Genomic DNA, 17633 nt, shown 5'->3' with positions numbered 1-17633 from the left:
GCTCTATCTGAATCACGAAAGAAAAAAATTTGGGTTCAGTGTCCCTTTAACTGACCAAATATTGTCATCCTGAAAATGGCTAAAATTATCTTCATACATCCTCCAGAAAAAAAATGCTTACCTGATAAATTTGTTTCTTTTACGATACGAGTCCACGGATTTCATCCTTACTTATGGGATATCGCCTTCTGGTCACAGGAGGAAGCAAAAGAGCACCACAGCAGAGCTGTGTATATAGCCTCTCCCCTTCCCTCCCACTCAGTCATTCGACCGAAGTTAGGAAGAGAAAGAAAAGCCAAGGTGCCAGAGGTGACTGAAGTTTAACAAAAATAAAAGACCTGTTCATACAACAAACAGGGGTGGGCCATGGACTCATCGTATCGTAAAAGAACCAAATTTATCAGGTAAGCATAAATTTCCCTTTTCTTTTACAAGATACTATGAGTCCACGGATTTCATCTTTACCTTATGGATTACATACTAAAGCTATAGGACACGGATGAAAGGGAGGGACAAGACAGGGAACCTAAAACGGGAAGGCATCACTGCTTGAAGAACTTTTCCTCCCAAAAACAGCCTCAGACGAGGCAAAAGTATCAAAATTTGTAAAATTTGGAAAAAGTGTGAGAGAAGACCCAAGTTGCAGCTTTGCAAATCTGTTCAACAGAAGGCATCATTTTTGAATGCCCATGAGGAAGCCACGGCCCTAGTGGAGTGAGCCGTAATTCATTCAGGAGGCTGCTGTCCAGCAGTCTCATAAGCAAAACGGATGATACTCTTCAGCCAGAAAGAGAGGTAGCGTAGCTTTCTGACCCCTACGCTTCCAGAAAACACAACAAACAGGAAGAAGATTGACGAAAATCCTTAGTTGCCTGTAAGTAAAACTTCAAGGCACGGACCACATTCCTAGCGTCTAATTCTTAACATCGTGGGCCATCGATAAGACGCTGCAAGCGCAGCTGTAAAAATCACATGCGGTCTCTCACTCGTTCCATGTATTTGTAGCCACGCAAAAAAAACTCACACCGGATCCCCATAAGTACCGGAGACCTGCTCCGTTTTAGGGACATCCATTATAAACCCCAGCGTCAGCCCAAAGTCCATAGCGCTTCCCACATATTGTATGTCGCTGCATCTAAATGTGTTTTGAGCGGTCCTGTAATCCTCCCCCACCCCATCCACCATAACACCTAAAGGGAGGCCTTGGGGCAATGTTAGGGGGTCACAGAAGTAAAGGCTGTGCAGCGGTTCCCGAGTTAGGGTCTGTCCCAGAAGTAATAGCTGCACATACCTGAGTGCTGAAACTACAGCATGAAATGTCCCACAGAAGTCTTCTTCTGCATATTCTTGCCAGTCTGTGGAGACATGAAGGGCCTTAGTTAGCAGTGCTAAGACCATATTAAGAAGGGCAGCATACAATATGGGAGCACAGTGAGAAATGAATCCACCAGTTTTCAATGCCTTAAAGCCACCTGTAGCTCTGCTAACAAGAGGCTGACCAGGTCCTGGCTACACCCTGAAATAAAATAGTACTCACTGGCACCATATAAAAATAAAAAACTCTTGATTGAAGAAACTAAACTATCACCTCACTTTACCTCTTCCTATTTCTAACACAGGCAAAGAGAATGACTGGGGTGGGAGGGAAGGGAGGAGCTATATACACAGCTCTGGTGTGGTGCGCTTTGCCTCCTCCTGTTGACCAGGAAGAGATATCCCAATAAGGATGAAATCCGGTGGACTCATCGTATCTATGTAAAAGAAATAGATTAATATCATCTATATCAGAAGATTTTGCTTCCTCTAAATCCATATACAGCTTTTTTAGAAGCAGGACTAAGACCAGAAGTACTAGGGCCATGAAAAACTGATAAAATGACTGTCCGTCTGACATCAGCAAAAGACCCAATTTATGCTTACTTGATAAATGTATTTCTTTTTTGACACGATGAGTCCATGGATCATCTTAATTACTAATGGGATATTCACCTCCTGGTCAGCAGGAGGTGGCAAAGAGCACCACAGCAGAGCTTGTTAAATAGCTCTCCCTTCCCTCCCACTCCAGTCATTCGATTGAAATTAAGGGACAGTCTACCATAGAATTGTTATTGTATTAAAAAGATAGATAGATCCCTTTATCACCCATTCCCCAGTTTTGCATAACCAACACAGTTATATTAATATACTTTTTACCTCTGTGATTACCTTGTATCTTGGAACCTTCTTCCAGCCCCCTGATCCCATGACTGTGGACTGTTTATTATCTATTGTCTTAAATTTAGCATTGTTTTGTGCTAAATCTTAAATAACCCCCTGTGCCTGAACACAGTGTTATCTATATGTCCCACGTGTACTTTCTGTCTCTTTGTGTTGAAAAGAGATTTAAAAAGCATGTGATAAGAGGCAGCCCTCAAAGGATTAGAAATTAGCATATGAGCCTACCTATGTTTAGTTTAAACTAAGAATACCAAGAGAAAAAAGCAAATTTGATGATAAAAGTAAATTGGAAAGTTGATTAAAATTAAAAGTCCTATCTGAATAATGAAAGTTTATTTATACTTGATGTCCCTTTAAGGAAAGAAAAGAAAAGCCAAGGTGCAGAGGGGTGTCTGAAGTTTAAAATACCCAACAACCTGTCTTACAAGAACAGGGCTGGCCGTGGACTCATCGTGTCAAAAAAGAAATAAATTTATCAGGTAAGCATAAATGTTCTTTTCTTTTTTATGACACAATGAGTCCACGGATCATCTTAATTACTAATGGGATTCAATACCCAAGCTAGAGTACACAGATGATATGGGAGGGACAAGACAGGGAACCTAAACGGAAGGCATCACTGCTTGAAGAACCTTTCTCCCAAAAGCGGACTCAGCCGAAGCAAAAGTGTCAAATTTGTAAAACTTTGAAAAAGAGTGAAGAGAGGACAAGTTGCAGCCTTGCAAATCTGTTCCACAGAAGCTTCATTTTTGAATGCTCATGAGGAAGCAACAGCCCTCGTGGAATGAGCCGTAACCCTCTCGGGAGGCTGCTGTCCAGCAGTCTCATATGCAAAACGTATGATACTCTTCAGCCAAAAAGAAAGAGGAAGTAGCTGTAGCTTTCTGACCCTTACGTTTTATTGAAAAAATCACAAACAAAGAAGAAGACGGACGAAAGTCCTTAGTCGCCTGCAGGTAAAACTTAAAGCACGGACCACGTCCAAATTGTGCAGAAGTCGTTCTTTCTGAGAAGAAGGATTAGGACACAAAGAAGGAACAACAATCTCCTGATTAATGTTCCGATCAGAAACCCACCTTAGGAAGAAATCCTAATTTAGTACCATAAAACTACCTTATCTGAAAGGAAAATAAGGTAAGGAGACTCGTACTGCAAATGCCGAGAGCTCTGACACTCTACGAGCAGAAGAGAATAGCAACAAGAAATAAAACTTTCCAAGATAACCACTTAATATCTAAGGAATGCATAGGCTCAAACGGAGCCCCTTGAAGAACTTTGAGAACTAAATTAAGACTTCATGGAGGAGTAAGACTGGTTTGAACACTGGCCTGATCCTGACCAAGGCCTGTCAAAAACGATTGTACCAACTGGGACATCCGCCAGACGTTTGTGTAACAAAATAGATAAGGCCGAGATTCGACCCTTTAGGGAACTCATAGAAAAAACCTTCTCCAAACCTTCTTGGAGAAAAGACAAATTCTAGGAATCCTAACTCTACTCCATGAGTAGCCCTTGGATTTACACCAATATAGGTATTTACGCCCAAATCTTATGGTAAATCCTCTAGTTACAGGCTTATGAGCCCAAATCATGGTCACTATGACCGAGTCAGAAAACCCGCTTGGACAAAATTAAGCATTCAATCTCCAAGCAGTCCGCTTCAGAGAAACTAGATTTGGATGAAGAAAGGGTCCTTGAATTAGAAGGTTCTTCCTCAACGGAAGTCTCCAAGGTGGTAGAGAAGACATCTCCACCAGATCTGCATACCAAATCCTGCAAGGGCAGGCCGGAGATATAAGGATCACTGAGGCCCTCTCCCGAGGGAGAAGAGCAAACGGAGGAAATAGGTATGCTAGACTGAAGTTCCAAGGAACCGCCAGAGCATCTATCAGTTCCACCTGGGGGTCCCTGGACCTCGACCCGTATCTCGGGAGCTTATCATTCTGTTGAGATGCCATGAGATCCAATTCCGGCTGACCCCACTTGAGAATCAGGTTGGAGAACACTTCCGGATGGAGTTTCACTCCCCTGGATGAAAGGTCTGCCTGCTCAGGAAATCCGCCTCCCAGTTGTCCACCCTGGGATGTGGATCGCCGAAAGACAAGAGTGGACTTCTGCCCACTGAATTATTTTTGGATACCTCTGTCATCGCTAAGAAACTTCTCGTTCCTCCCTGATGATGATGTAAGCTATGAAGTTATGTTGTCCGACCTGGAACCTGATATACCGGTGTGAAGCTAACTGGGGCCAGGCCAGGGCATTGAAAATCGCTCTCAGTTCTAGAATGTTTATAGGAAGAACAGACTCTGACTGAGTTGAAACTCCCTGAGTCTATAGGGATCTCCAGACAGCTCCCCACCCGAGAAGGCTGGCATCTGTTTTCACAATCACCCAAGATGGTCTGCAAAAGCAGGTTCCCTGGGAGAGATGATTCAGAGATCCCTTGTCTCCTGTTCTAATCTCCGTTCCATTGCCTGAGCATGTTTAACTGCAGGGGTCTGAGGTGGAACCGAGCAAACAGGATGATGTCCATTGCCGCCACCATCAGCCCGATTACCTCCATGCACTGGGCCACTGACGGCCGAGGAGTGGACTGAAGGACTAGACAAGTATCGATAATCTTTGATTTCCTGGACTAGTTTTCCTGATAGATAAGGAATCTATTATGGTTCCCATAAAGTCACCCTTGTATTTGGGACTAAGGAACTCATTTCCAAATTTACCTTCCACCCGTGATTTCTCAGGAAAGATAACACCATGTCGGTGTGGGATCTTGCTTGTTGAAAAGATGCGCCTGGACTTAGAATGTCATCCAGTAAGGTCGTCACCCCAATGCCTCGGTGACCGAAGTACCGCCAACAGAGACCCCAGAACCTTTGTGTAGATTCTGGGAGCCGTGGCCAGACCGAAAGGAAGAGCCACAAACTGGAAGTGTTTTGTCCTGGAAGGCAAACCTTAGGAACTTGTGATGATTGGAACATGTAGATATGCGTCCTTTAAATCCACTGTTGTCATAAATTGACCCTCCTGGATCAATGGAAGAATGGAACGAATAGTTTCCATCTTGAATGGACGGAACCCTGAGAAAATTTGTTAGACTCTTGAGGTCTAAAATTGGTCTGAAGGTTCCCTCCTTTTTGGGAACCACGAACAGATTGGAATAAAAACCCTGACCCTGTTCCTGTACTGAAACGGGAACAATCACTCCCAGGGTGAAGTCTCCTCCACAATGTAAGAACGCCTCTCTCTTTGTCTGGTCTGCAGATAATCTTGAAAGTAGAAACCTGCCTCTAGGAGGAAAACTTTTGAACTCCAATTTGTATCCCTGAGACACTATTTCTATTGCGCAGGGATCCTGAACGTCCCGAACCCAAGCCTTAGCGAAGAAGGAAAGTCTGCCCCCTACCAGATCCGGTCCCGGATCGGGGGCATGCCCTTCATGCTGTCTTGGATTCAACAGCAGGCTTCTTGGATTGTTTACCCTTATTCCAAGACTGATTGGGTCTCCATGTAGGCTTAGATTGTTCCTGCTTAGAGGAGGAAGAGGAAGAATTTCCCTTGAAATACCAAAGGAACGAAAATTACTCTGTCGTCCTTTTTGTTTGTTTCTCTTATCCTGAGGGAGGAGATGACCCTTACCTCCCCGTGATATTGGAGATAATTTCCGTCAGGCCCAGTCTCAAACAAGGTCTTCCCCCTGTAAGGAATCGCTAGAAGCTTAGACTTAGATGACACATCCGCAGACCAAGGCTTTAACCATAAGGCTTTGCGGGCTAGAATAGAGAAAGCCGAAATCTTAGCTCCCAGTTTAATAATTTGAAGGGAAGCGTCCGTAATAAAGGCATTAGCTAGCTTTAGAGCTTTTATCCTGTCTTGGATCTCCTCCAAGGAAGTCTCAGTCCTGAGAGACTCAGACACTGCATCAAACCAATATGCTGCCACACTAGTGATGGTAGCAATGCACATAGTTGGCTGCCATTGCAGACCCTGGTGAACATAAATCTTTTTAAGTAAACCCTCTAACTTCTTGTCCATAGGATCTTTGAAAGCACAACTATCCTCTATGGGAATAGTAGTGCTCTTGGCTAGGTAGAAATGGCCCCTTCCACCTTAGGAACTGTTTGCCAAGCCTCCTTTAAAGAGTCAGCTATGAGAAACATCTTCTTAAAAATAGGAGAGGGAGAAAAGGGTATGCTGGTCTCTCCCACTCCTTAGTAATGATCTCCCGAAGCTCGCTTTAGAACAGGAAATACGAGTAAGAAGGAACTTTGAAATATCTGTCCAATTACTAGACTCATAGGGGCAACCACTACCGTGGAGTCACAGTCGTTCAAAGTAACAAAAAACCTCCCTAAGCAACAGGCGGAGGTGTTCTAGTTTAAACCTAAAAGTTACAACCCTCTGAGTCCGTCAGAGGCACAATAAACTTTCTGAATCTGAAATTTCACCTTCAGATGGAACCGCAGTACCCTCCTCTTCAGGTCCTTGGGAGGGTACCTCCGAAATTGCCACAACTGCATCAGAAACCTCCCTTACTGAATGCTCTGGTTTTTCCTCTACCGATTGCCCTGCAACATTGGGAAAGCACGACAATTCATCAGAAATTGTAGAAGACATGAGGGAAGCTATGTCTTTTAAGGTAACTCCAGCGGGAGCTAGAGCAGAAAGTGCAGAGGCACTGCTTATGCGGGCGGGTAAAATTGGGGACGCTTGGGGAGAAAGCTGCGGCATACCTTAAACCTCGTCAATTAGACTCTTGGACAGCATCCGCTTTTTAAAAGTTTTGTTCAGGAAAAATCTTTTCCCTATAATTTAAAGTCCTCTCAATAACATGAGGGACAAATGGTTCCACATTTGCATCAAACCACAAGGAGCAAGTGACACTTTGCAAGTCTCCTTGGTCCATACTGAATCACAATAATATAATTATGCAATAAAAACTTTAATTTTGACACAAAAAAGTTTGAATGCAAAAAACTTTACTGTCCCTTAACTTTTTTAACTGTGTGTGTAAAAACGTATCCAAATGACCATACACTAATAAAAATGACACCCCCTACACCTCAGCAGAGCCTACCTCACTGCAAGACGGGAGACTCTTTCTCCCTCCTGGCAAGCAATCCAGACTCGACAGGGGAACGATTCAGCTACCCTCCGTACCTAGAAACGCCTGATCTTAGTCAGAAACATGCGCTTCTAGGCAGAGTAAATTATCGGTCTGTACTGTGTCTTCAGATAGAGCGCGCAGGTGAAAAAGCGCGCAATAAAGAAAGATCCGCCCATCTTGGGCGTGGCTAACAGTAAAAAACACTCTCCCGGTCGTTATTTCATATTAAAATAACGCCATGACAAAAGAATCACCAGAGCCATCAAAAGTGCTCATCTCCCAGCCCCAGTGCCTGCTAAACGCTGTCTAGTTCTCTCAGACTCTGAGAGCTTTCATTGTCCCCTAATAAAGTGCCTTTATACCATAAGCTCTTTATGTAGTGTAATGATATATAGTAAAGTGCTCCTTTTCCTCTAAGTGTCCCAGGAAAATATACATTACCACTTACCTCATATGTCTGCCTGACAGCAAAGGCAGTTCACCAGGTTTGAGGGGTCCTATTCCCCACATGGACCTGTGAAGAAGAAAGAATTCCTGAATAAATATTCCTCAGGTTTTCAGGGTTAGGGCAGCAATAATATATGGGAGGGGCAGTGAGAATTATGTCCCACAAGTTCCATTGCTCTTAAAGCCCACCAATGCTCTACTGAAGAGACTGATATGGACTACCAGCTACGCCCCAGACAAAGCAAGCCACAATCCTGCACTACTTTAAAAATAATAAACTCTTGATTGAAGAAATCTTTTCTAACACCTCACTTTACCACTTAGCCTATCACTAACAAAAGCAACGAGAATGACTGGAGTGGCGAGGGAAGGAGGAGCTATTTAACAGCTCTGTGTGTAGCTCTTTGCCGCCTCCTGCCTGACCAGGAGGTGAATATCTCATTAGTAATTAAGATGATCCTGGACTCCTCGTGTCATAAAAAAGAAAACCTTTTGTAGATTATCATGGATACTTGATACAAAAGCACCTCAGATTTTTTGAAGCACTGCTAACTTTTTTGAGCAAGTTTTTCCCAACCCTTTCATAAACCCATCTGGTAAAGGTATGAACAGGAGTTAAATGGCAAAATGCTTGTTGTTTAGCTGTTACCTTCTATTTTAAGCTGAGCCTTCAGTAGAATTGGAACATTCTAAAAAATAAAATAGGCAAAAACTACAATAAATAAAACCTAACCAAAATGTTATTAGCAGTGTAAAACATATGAACATATATGACAACCTAATGCAGAGTTTAGGGCACTTGGACTGAGAGCGATAGCTACCATGCTCCACCTGTAGTGCTCTGGATTAAATAGCCATCAGAACAGCTTCAAACTTGGTGGCAAACACAACTCAAGGTTTGCACATGCACACGCATGATGTCACCCTCCAATGGTACACAATGCAGCAGAAAGTTCCTCCACCAGAGTCAGAACCCTAAATGCACTGAGCCGGTTATAAGTAGCAGCCTACCAGCGTAAAGTTGGCAACTTGCAACGGGACAGTACTATCTCCTCCGGTGGAGTCTCCAGGCCGCTTCTAGGATCCTGCAAGAGAGATCGCCAATGCCACCCTTGGAACACAACACATGTACCCCCTGGATCCTGCAAAGGTAACCACCTTTACAAAGGACAAGAATAAACTGGGGATAATTGTGGCTAGTTTCCCTATATGGGGGGGGGGGCATAACTGTTCACTGTTATCTTTTACAGGTACCTTACTGCCCTAAAGCTTTTGGTAGAACACAATACCTACTTGACAACAAATCCTAGCTATTGTGAGATCTAACAGTACCGGTATTTGGTGCTGACAATCCTGAAAATAGTGTCGCTCTAGTGAAGCTGATGAAAGCCAGTTGTTCCTTATGGAAATAACGGAAGTGGTGACAATAACGGTACAAATCTCACAGATCTTCCTTCCGGTCGTTTGCAGCCAGTGATGTGGATGGGTATTCTCCAATCCCATCAGAAGAAAAAAGAAATACTGAAAAAAAAAAAAACAGAACAGACGCAGCCCCGACTCAAGTGCATTAATTTTAGTGCACTTGAGTCGGCTGCGCCTGTTCTGTTTTCTTTTTCACTATTGTGAGATCTCCATCCTCTACAGAATGGACATAATTAGCATTAATAGCTACAAGGAATCTGGTTTTTATTTATCAATACCATAAGGAGGAATCATCGTAAAAGATTCAAAAGGTTAATTCTAGCATTCCTTCAAGCACCTTAAATCATCAGCTTGGTCCATTCAGATACCAAATTCAGCATATCAACTTTACATTAGGTTGTAAAAACTGGTAACAGATGAGCCCCCAGGAAATATTGGAATATCCTAAGGGAATCCTAATGACAGCTACTCTGAGCAATGGGGAACATGGAAGAATTACAATTTATTTTTACATGTTCCTTTGTGATACTGCACAGGAGCTGAGATATCATTGAAACTAGGAGATAAGAGTGAACAGTTTAAAGTCCAATAGCTCAGAAAAGGCATAAGATTATTATTTTATTTTTTTAACAATTTATTTATGTGTTTAGCTCCTGAAAAAGACTTCAATACATAGCCACAGTTTTGAAACACCTGGTGAGCGAATCCGGAGCAGGCATAGATGTGTATACTTCAATCATTGGAGATATCATCATCTGGAACAAAATAGGGGACTTTTGGGACCCTTTTAAAAGGAGTCAATCACATAGTAAAATGAGGGAATTTGGTTGAAAATAATAAAATGCTTTCTACTGATTCTACTAATCATACATTTCTAAAATGAAATTAATTCACAGTGACAAAATATTTGACATAACATTTTAATTATTAATCAGATGTGGACTGTTACTTTATGTATAATTTACACTTACCTAGCACCGGATACTTGTCTGGTAAATAGCATAGATCCAAGCTGTGTAACAGAGGTACCACTCACTTCGTCCAGATTATTTAAAGACATTGCTAGCACAAAAAAAATTAAGAATAAGGTTAAGTGTGGCATAATTGGAGACATTTTTTGCAATAGCCTGCATACTGTAGAATACCATCACTATTGGAATTTAATCCTCTGTTTGCATGACAAGCCTGGTGAAACTCAGTTGCTTTTTACCTTTTGGCCATAATGATACTGCCAGCAATTTTATGGAGTCTCCTAGCAACACTTCAAACCAATTGCGTGAGAGAAGGGACTGTCAATTTTATGCAGTCTCCTAGCAACACTTCAGACCAATCGCGTGAGAGAAGGGACTGTCAATAGCCGCGAGCGAGCAAGCGAGCTTTCATGATTCAGTAGAGTGTAAGAAGCAGGGGGTCTAATGACCGCTGCTTCTTACAGTGCGAGAAGCAGGTTTGCATATCCACCTGCCCCGCAAGGGATCCGGAGCAGCTTTCACTGCTTAGTACATGGGAGCCCATAGTGCCGTTTTTTTTATTTTATTTTAATAAAATGAAAGGACTATTTTACATCCTTTAAATTAGTCTCGCTTTCAGCCAGAGGCGAAAAGCAAAACAGAATTTATGTTTACCTGATAAATTACTTTCTCCACCGGTGTGTCCGGTCCACGGCGTCATCCTTACTTGTGGGATATTCTCTTCCCCAACAGGAAATGGCAAAGAGCCCAGCAAAGCTGGTCACATGATCCCTCCTAGGCTCCGCCTTCCCCAGTCATTCGACCGACGTAAAGGAGGAATATGCATAGGAGAAATCATATGATACCGTGGTGACTGTAGTTAGAGAAAATAATTCATCAGACCTGATTAAAAAACCAGGGCGGGCCGTGGACCGGACACACCGTTGGAGAAAGTAATTTATCAGGTAAGCATGAATTCTGTTTTCTCCAACATAGGTGTGTCCGGTCCACGGCGTCATCCTTACTTGTGGGAACCAATACCAAAGCTTTAGGACACGGATGATGGGAGGGAGCAAATCAGGTCACCTAGATGGAAGGCACCACGGCTTGCCAAAACCTTTCCCCCAAAAATAGCCTCAGAAGAAGCAAAAAGTATCAAATTTGTAAATTTGGTAAAAGTGTGCAGTGAAGACCAAGTCGCTGCCTTACATATCTGATCAACAGAAGCCTCGTTCTTGAAGGCCCATGTGGAAGCCACAGCCCCTAGTGGAATGAGCTGTGATTCTTTCAGGAGGCTGCCGTCCGGCAGTCTCATAAGCCAATCGGATGATGCTTTTAAGACAAAAAGAGAGAGAGGTAGAAGTTGCTTTTTGACCTCTCCTTTTACCAGAATAAACAACAAACAAGGAAGATGTTTGTCTGAAATCCTTTGTAGCCTCTAAATAGAATTTTAGAGCACGAACTACATCCAAATTGTGCAACAAACGTTCCTTCTTTGAAACTGGATCCGGACACAAAGAAGGCACAACTATCTCCTGGTTAATATTTTTGTTAGAAACAACTTTCGGAAGAAAACCAGGTTTAGTACGCAAAACCACCTTATCTGCATGGAACACCAGATAAGGAGGAGAACACTGCAGAGCAGATAACTCTGAAACTCTTCTAGCAGAAGAAATTGCAACCAAAACAAAACTTTCCAAGATAAAAACTTAATATCTACGGAATGTAAGGTTCAAACGGACCCCTTGAAGAACTGAAAGAACTAAATTGAGACTCCAAGGAGGAGTCAAAGGTTTGTAAACAGGCTTGATTCTAACCAGAGCCTGAACAAAAGCTTGACATCTGGCACAGCCGCCAGCTTTTTGTGAAGTAAAACAGATAAAGCAGAAATCTGTCCCTTCAAAGAACTTGCAGATAATCCTTTCTCCAAACCCTCTTGTAGAAAGGATAGAATTTTAGGAATTTTTATCTTGTTCCATGGGAATCCTTTCGATTCGCACCAACAGATATATTTTTTCCATACTTTATGGTAAATTTTTCTAGTTACAGGCTTTCTAGCCTGAATAAGAGTATCAATGACAGAAATCTGAGAACCCACGCTTTGATAAAATCAAGCGTTCAATCTCCAAGCAGTCAGTTGGAGTGAGGCCAGATTCGGATGTTCGAACGGACCTTGAACAAGAAGGTCCCATCTCAAAGGTAGCTTCCATGGTGGAGCCGATGACATATTCACCAGGTCTGCATACCAAGTCCTGCGTGGCCACGCAGGAGCTATCAAGATCACCGAAGCCCTCTCCTGATTGATCCTGGCTACCAGCCTGGGAATGAGAGGAAACGGTGGGAATACATAAGCTAGGTTTGAAGGTCCAGGGCGCTACTAGTGCATCTACTAGAGTCGCCTTGGGATCCCTGGATCTGGACCCGTAGCAAGGAACCTTGAAGTTCTGACGAGACGCCATCAGGATCCACGTCTGGAATGCCCCATAAATGAGTTATGTGGGCAAAGATTTCCGGATGGAGTTCCCACTCCCCCGGATGAAATGTCTGACGACTCAGAAAATCCGCTTCCCAATTTTCCACTCCTGGGATGTGGATTGCAGACAAGTGGCAGGAGTGAATCTCCGCCCATTGAATTACTTTGGTCACTTCTTCCATCGCCAGGGAACTCCTTGTTCCCCCCTGATGGTTGATATATGCAAACAGTCGTCATGTTGTCTGATTGAAACCTTATGAATTTGGCCTTTGCTAGTTGAGGCCAAGCCTGAGAGCATTGAATATCGCCTCTCAGTTCCAGAATGTTTATCGGGAGAAGAGATTCTTCCCGAGACCATAGACCCTGAGCTTTTCAGGGGTTCCAGACCGCGCCCCAGCCCACCAGACTGGCGTCGGTCGTGACAAATGACCCACTCTGGTCTGCGGAAGCTCATCCCTTGAGACAGGTTGTCCAGGGTCAGCCACCAACGGAGTGAAATCTCTGGTCCTCTGATCTACTTGGAAGTCGGGGACAAGTCTGTATAATCCCCATTCCACTGTCTGAGCATGCACAGTTGTAATGGTCTTAGATGAATTCGCGCAAAAGGAACTATGTCCATTGCCGCAACCATCAAACCTATTACTTCCATGCACTGCGCTATGGAAGGAAGAAGAACAGAATGAAGTACTTGACAAGAGCTTAGAAGTTTTGATTTTCTGGCCTCTGTCAGAAAAATCTTCATTTCTAAGGAGTCTATTATTGTTCCCAAGAAGGGAACTCTTGTTGACGGGAATAGAGAACTTTTTTCTACGTTCACTTTCCACCCGTGAGATCTGAGAAAGGCTAGGACAATGTCCGTATGAGCCTTTGCTTGTGGCAGAGACGACGCTTGAATCAGTATGTCGTCCAAGTAAGGTACTACTGCAATGCCCCTTGGCCTTAGCACCGCTAGAAGGGACCCTAGTACCTTTGTGAAAATTCTTGAGCAGTGGCTAGTCCGAATGGAAGTGCCACAAACTGGTAATGCTTGTCCAGAAAGGCGAACCTTAGGAACCGATGATGTTCCTTGTGGATAGGAATATGTAGATACGCATCCTTTAAATCCCACCGTGGTCATGAATTGACCTTCCTGGATGGTAGGACGAATTGTCCGAATGGTTTCCATTTTGAACGATGGAACCCTGAGAAATTTGTTTAGGATCTTGAGATCCAAAATTGGCCTGAATGTTCCCTCTTTTTTTGGGAACTATGAACAGATTGGAGTAAAACCCCATCCCTTGTTCTCCTAGTGGAACAGGATGAATCACTCCCATTTTTAACAGGTCTTCTACACAATGTAAGAATGCCTGTCTTTATTTGGTCTGAAGACAATTGAGACCTGTGGAACCTTCCCCTTGGGGTAGTTCCTTGAATTCCAGGAGATAACCTGAGAAACTATTTCTAGTGCCTAAGGATCCTGAACATCTCTTGCCCAAGCCTGAGCGAAGAGAGAGAGTCTGCCCCCCACCAGATCCGGTCCCGGATCGGGGGCCAGCATCTCATGCTGTCTTAGTAGCGGTAGCAGGCTTCTTGGCCTGCTTACCTTTGTTCCAGCCTTGCATCGGTCTCCAGGCTGGCTTGGTTTGAGAAGAATTACCCTCTTGCTTAGAGGATGTAGAATTTGAGGCTGGTCCGTTTCTGCGAAAGGGACGAAAATTTGTTTTATTTTTAGCCTTAAAAGACCTATCCTGAGGAAGGGCGTGGCCCTTTCCCCCAGTGATGTCTGAAATAATCTCTTTCAAGTCAGGCCAAACAGCGTTTTCCCCTTGAAAGGGATGTTAAGCAATTTGTTCTTGGAGGACACATCCGCTGACCAAGACTTTAGCCAAAGCGCTCTGCGCGCCACAATAGCAAAACCTGAATTTTTCGCCGCTAATCTAGCTAATTGCAAAGTGGCGTCTAAGGTAAAAGAGTTAGCCAATTTAAGTGCTTGAACTCTGTCCATAACCTCCTCATAAGAAGATGCTTTATTGAGCGACTTTTCTAGTTCTTCGAACCAGAAACACGCTGCTGTAGTGACAGGAACAATGCATGAAATTGGTTGTAGAAGGTAACCTTGCTGAACAAACATCTTTTTAAGCAAACCCTCTAATTTTTTATCCATAGGATCTTTGAAAGCACAACTATCTTCTATAGGGATAGTGGTGCGTTTGTTTAGAGTAGAAACCCGCCCCCCTCGACCTTGGGGACTGTCTGCCATAAGTCCTTCCTGGGGTCGACCATAGGAAATAATTTCTTAAATATAGGGGGAGGGACAAAAGGTATGCCGGGCCTTTCCCATTCTTTATTTACAATGTCCGCCACCCGCTTGGGTATAGGAAAAGCTTCGGGGGGCACCGGGACCTCTAGGAACTTGTCCATCTTACATAATTTCTCTGGAATGACCAAATTGTCACAATCATCCAGAGTAGATAACACCTCCTTAAGCAGAGCGCGGAGATGTTCCAATTTAAATTTGAATGTAATAACGTCAGGTTCAGCTTGTTGAGAAATTTTTCCTGAATCTGAAATTTCTCCCTCAGACAAAACCTCCCTGGCCCCTTCAGACTGGTGTAAGGGCATGTCAGAACCATTATCATCAGCGTCCTCATGCTCTTCAGTATCTAAAACAGAGCAGTTGCGCTTTCGCTGATAAGTGGGCATTTTGGCTAAAATGTTTTTAATAGAATTATCCATTACAGCCGTTAATTGTTGCATAGTAAGGAGGATTGGGCGCACTAGATGAACTAGGGACCTCCTGAGTGGGCAAGACTGGTGTAGACATAGAAGGAGATGATGCAGTACCATGCTTACTCCCCTCACTTAAGGAATCATTTTGGGCAACATTATTATCAGTGGCATCATTGTCCCTACTTTGTTTGTCACATTCATCACATATATTTAAATGGAGAGGAACCTTGCTTCCGAACATACAGAACATCGTCTATCTGATGGTTCAGACATGTTAATAGGCATAAACTTGATAACAAAGCACAAAAAACGTTTTAAAATAAAACCGTTACTGTCACTTTAAATTTTAAACTGAACACACTTTATTACTGAATATGTGCAAAAGTATGAAGGAATTGTTCAAAATTTCACCACAGTGTCTTAAAGCCTTAAAAGTATTGCACATCAAATTTTGAAAGCTTTAACTCTTAAAATAACGGAAACCGGAGCCGTTTTACATTTAACCCCTATACAGTCCCTGGTATCTGCTTTGCTGAGACCCAACCAAGCCCAGGGGGAATACGATACCAAATGACGCCTTCAATAAGCTTTTTCAGTGGATCTGAGCTCCTCACACATGCATCTGCATGCCTTGCTTCTCAAAAACAACTGCGCATTAGTGGCGCGAAAATGAGGCTCTGCCTATGACTAGAAAAGGCCCCCAGTGAAAAAGGTGTCCAATACAGTGCCTGCCGTTTTTTTAACAGAATTCCCAAGATTAAAATAACTCTTCAAAGTTATAAACCATTAAATAAGCTTATAAGTAATCGTTTTAGCCCAGAAAAATGTCTACCAGTCTTTAAAGCCCTTGTGAAGCCCTTTATTCTTATATTTAAAACTAAGAAAATGGCTTACCGGATCCCATAGGGAAAATGACAGCTTCCAGCATTACCAAGTCTTGTTAGAAATGTGTCATACCTCAAGCAGCAAAAGTCTGCTCACTGTTTCCCCCAACTGAAGTTAATTCATCTCAACAGTCCTGTGTGGAAACAGCCATCGATTTTAGTAACGGTTGCTAAAATCATTTTCCTCTTACAAACAGAAATCTTCATCTCTTTTCTGTTTCAGAGTAAATAGTACATACCAGCACTATTTTAAAATAACAAACTCTTGATTGAAGAATAAAAACTACATTTAAACACCAAAAAACTCTTAGCCATCTCCGTGGAGATGTTGCCTGTGCAACGGCAAAGAGAATGACTGGGGAAGGCGGAGCCTAGGAGGGATCATGTGACCAGCTTTGCTGGGCTCTTTGCCATTTCCTGTTGGGGAAGAGAATATCCCACAAGTAAGGATGACGCCGTGGACCGGACACACCTATGTTGGAGAAAAGTTACTTTGCTTGGGGAAGAGAGTGTATAAACATTTGCAGGATGTGAATGTCTAGTCGCACTAATCAGGATTTCTATTGAAGTCAATGGTGGTTTTCCCATATAATATATACTTCAATAATTTAAAATACACCTTCCATCATCATCAGCCAATCAGGGCAGGCATTTTGTGCTGTTGGCCATCCATTAAAAAAAAATAGCTGGGAACATTAGCCAATTATGTATCTGCCCCCTCTACCTTTACTGGCTAATGAGAAGTAAGGAAGTAAATTTAGCTGGCAACAATTTCCAGGTATGATACACAAACTGTTCTAATGTATAAATTAGCACAAGACTTTCAAATGTCCCATTCATAGATTTAGAAATATATTTGCTTCTAAATGAGTAGTAAAAAGCTGGTGTTACATCGCAATTCCTTACGACTTGATGTAATCACAAGAGATGCTGCTTTCCTGGAGTCTGTATGTATTTAAATTATATAATGGACAATTGTAAATAACGTATCCATTTGATCACAGTGCTGAGCTGAGAACTTCTCAGTAAGCGCTTAGAGTAAGTAGCTGTGTTGTGCTGATAACACAATTCGTGACACAATGGAGACAGGAAGGCAATATGACATGAATAATGAGCCTTTTCTTTACCTACTACAGCCTTGTTATGTGTAATATGTTGGATACAGTACATATACAGTATACATCATTTATATAAGGGACTCTCAGTTTTCTTCTGATTTTTGTGCTAACAAAACAGATTTATTAAATATAATAAACCACTGCTTCCTCGTTCTGAACTGGCATCTTTTATTTAATATATCTGGGACAGGGTAAAAGCTGTAGCAACTATATCATTCACTTTTTTTTATATGTTTTAAACATTAAATTCAAAATTATAAAGGGACGCTAATAAAATTAAAGGTTAAAGGGACATAAAACCCAAAA

At 42.7% G+C, this 17633-nt stretch overlaps 1 protein-coding gene across 1 annotated transcript in view; it reads right to left on the bottom strand.

Moving 5' to 3' along the window:
* Positions 1-17633, bottom strand: part of SEPSECS (Sep (O-phosphoserine) tRNA:Sec (selenocysteine) tRNA synthase) — a 139956-nt gene that overhangs the window by 42502 nt on the left and 79821 nt on the right. The window contains 1 exon segment of the mRNA XM_053704085.1: positions 10165-10255. Within this exon segment, the coding sequence (XP_053560060.1) occupies positions 10165-10255 (91 nt within the window).

Source organism: Bombina bombina, chromosome 2 (assembly GCF_027579735.1).
Source record: "Bombina bombina isolate aBomBom1 chromosome 2, aBomBom1.pri, whole genome shotgun sequence".
NCBI lineage: Eukaryota > Metazoa > Chordata > Amphibia > Anura > Bombinatoridae > Bombina > Bombina bombina.
Note: the sequence above shows the minus strand (reverse complement) of the source record. Positions and strands in the feature narration are given on the sequence as shown.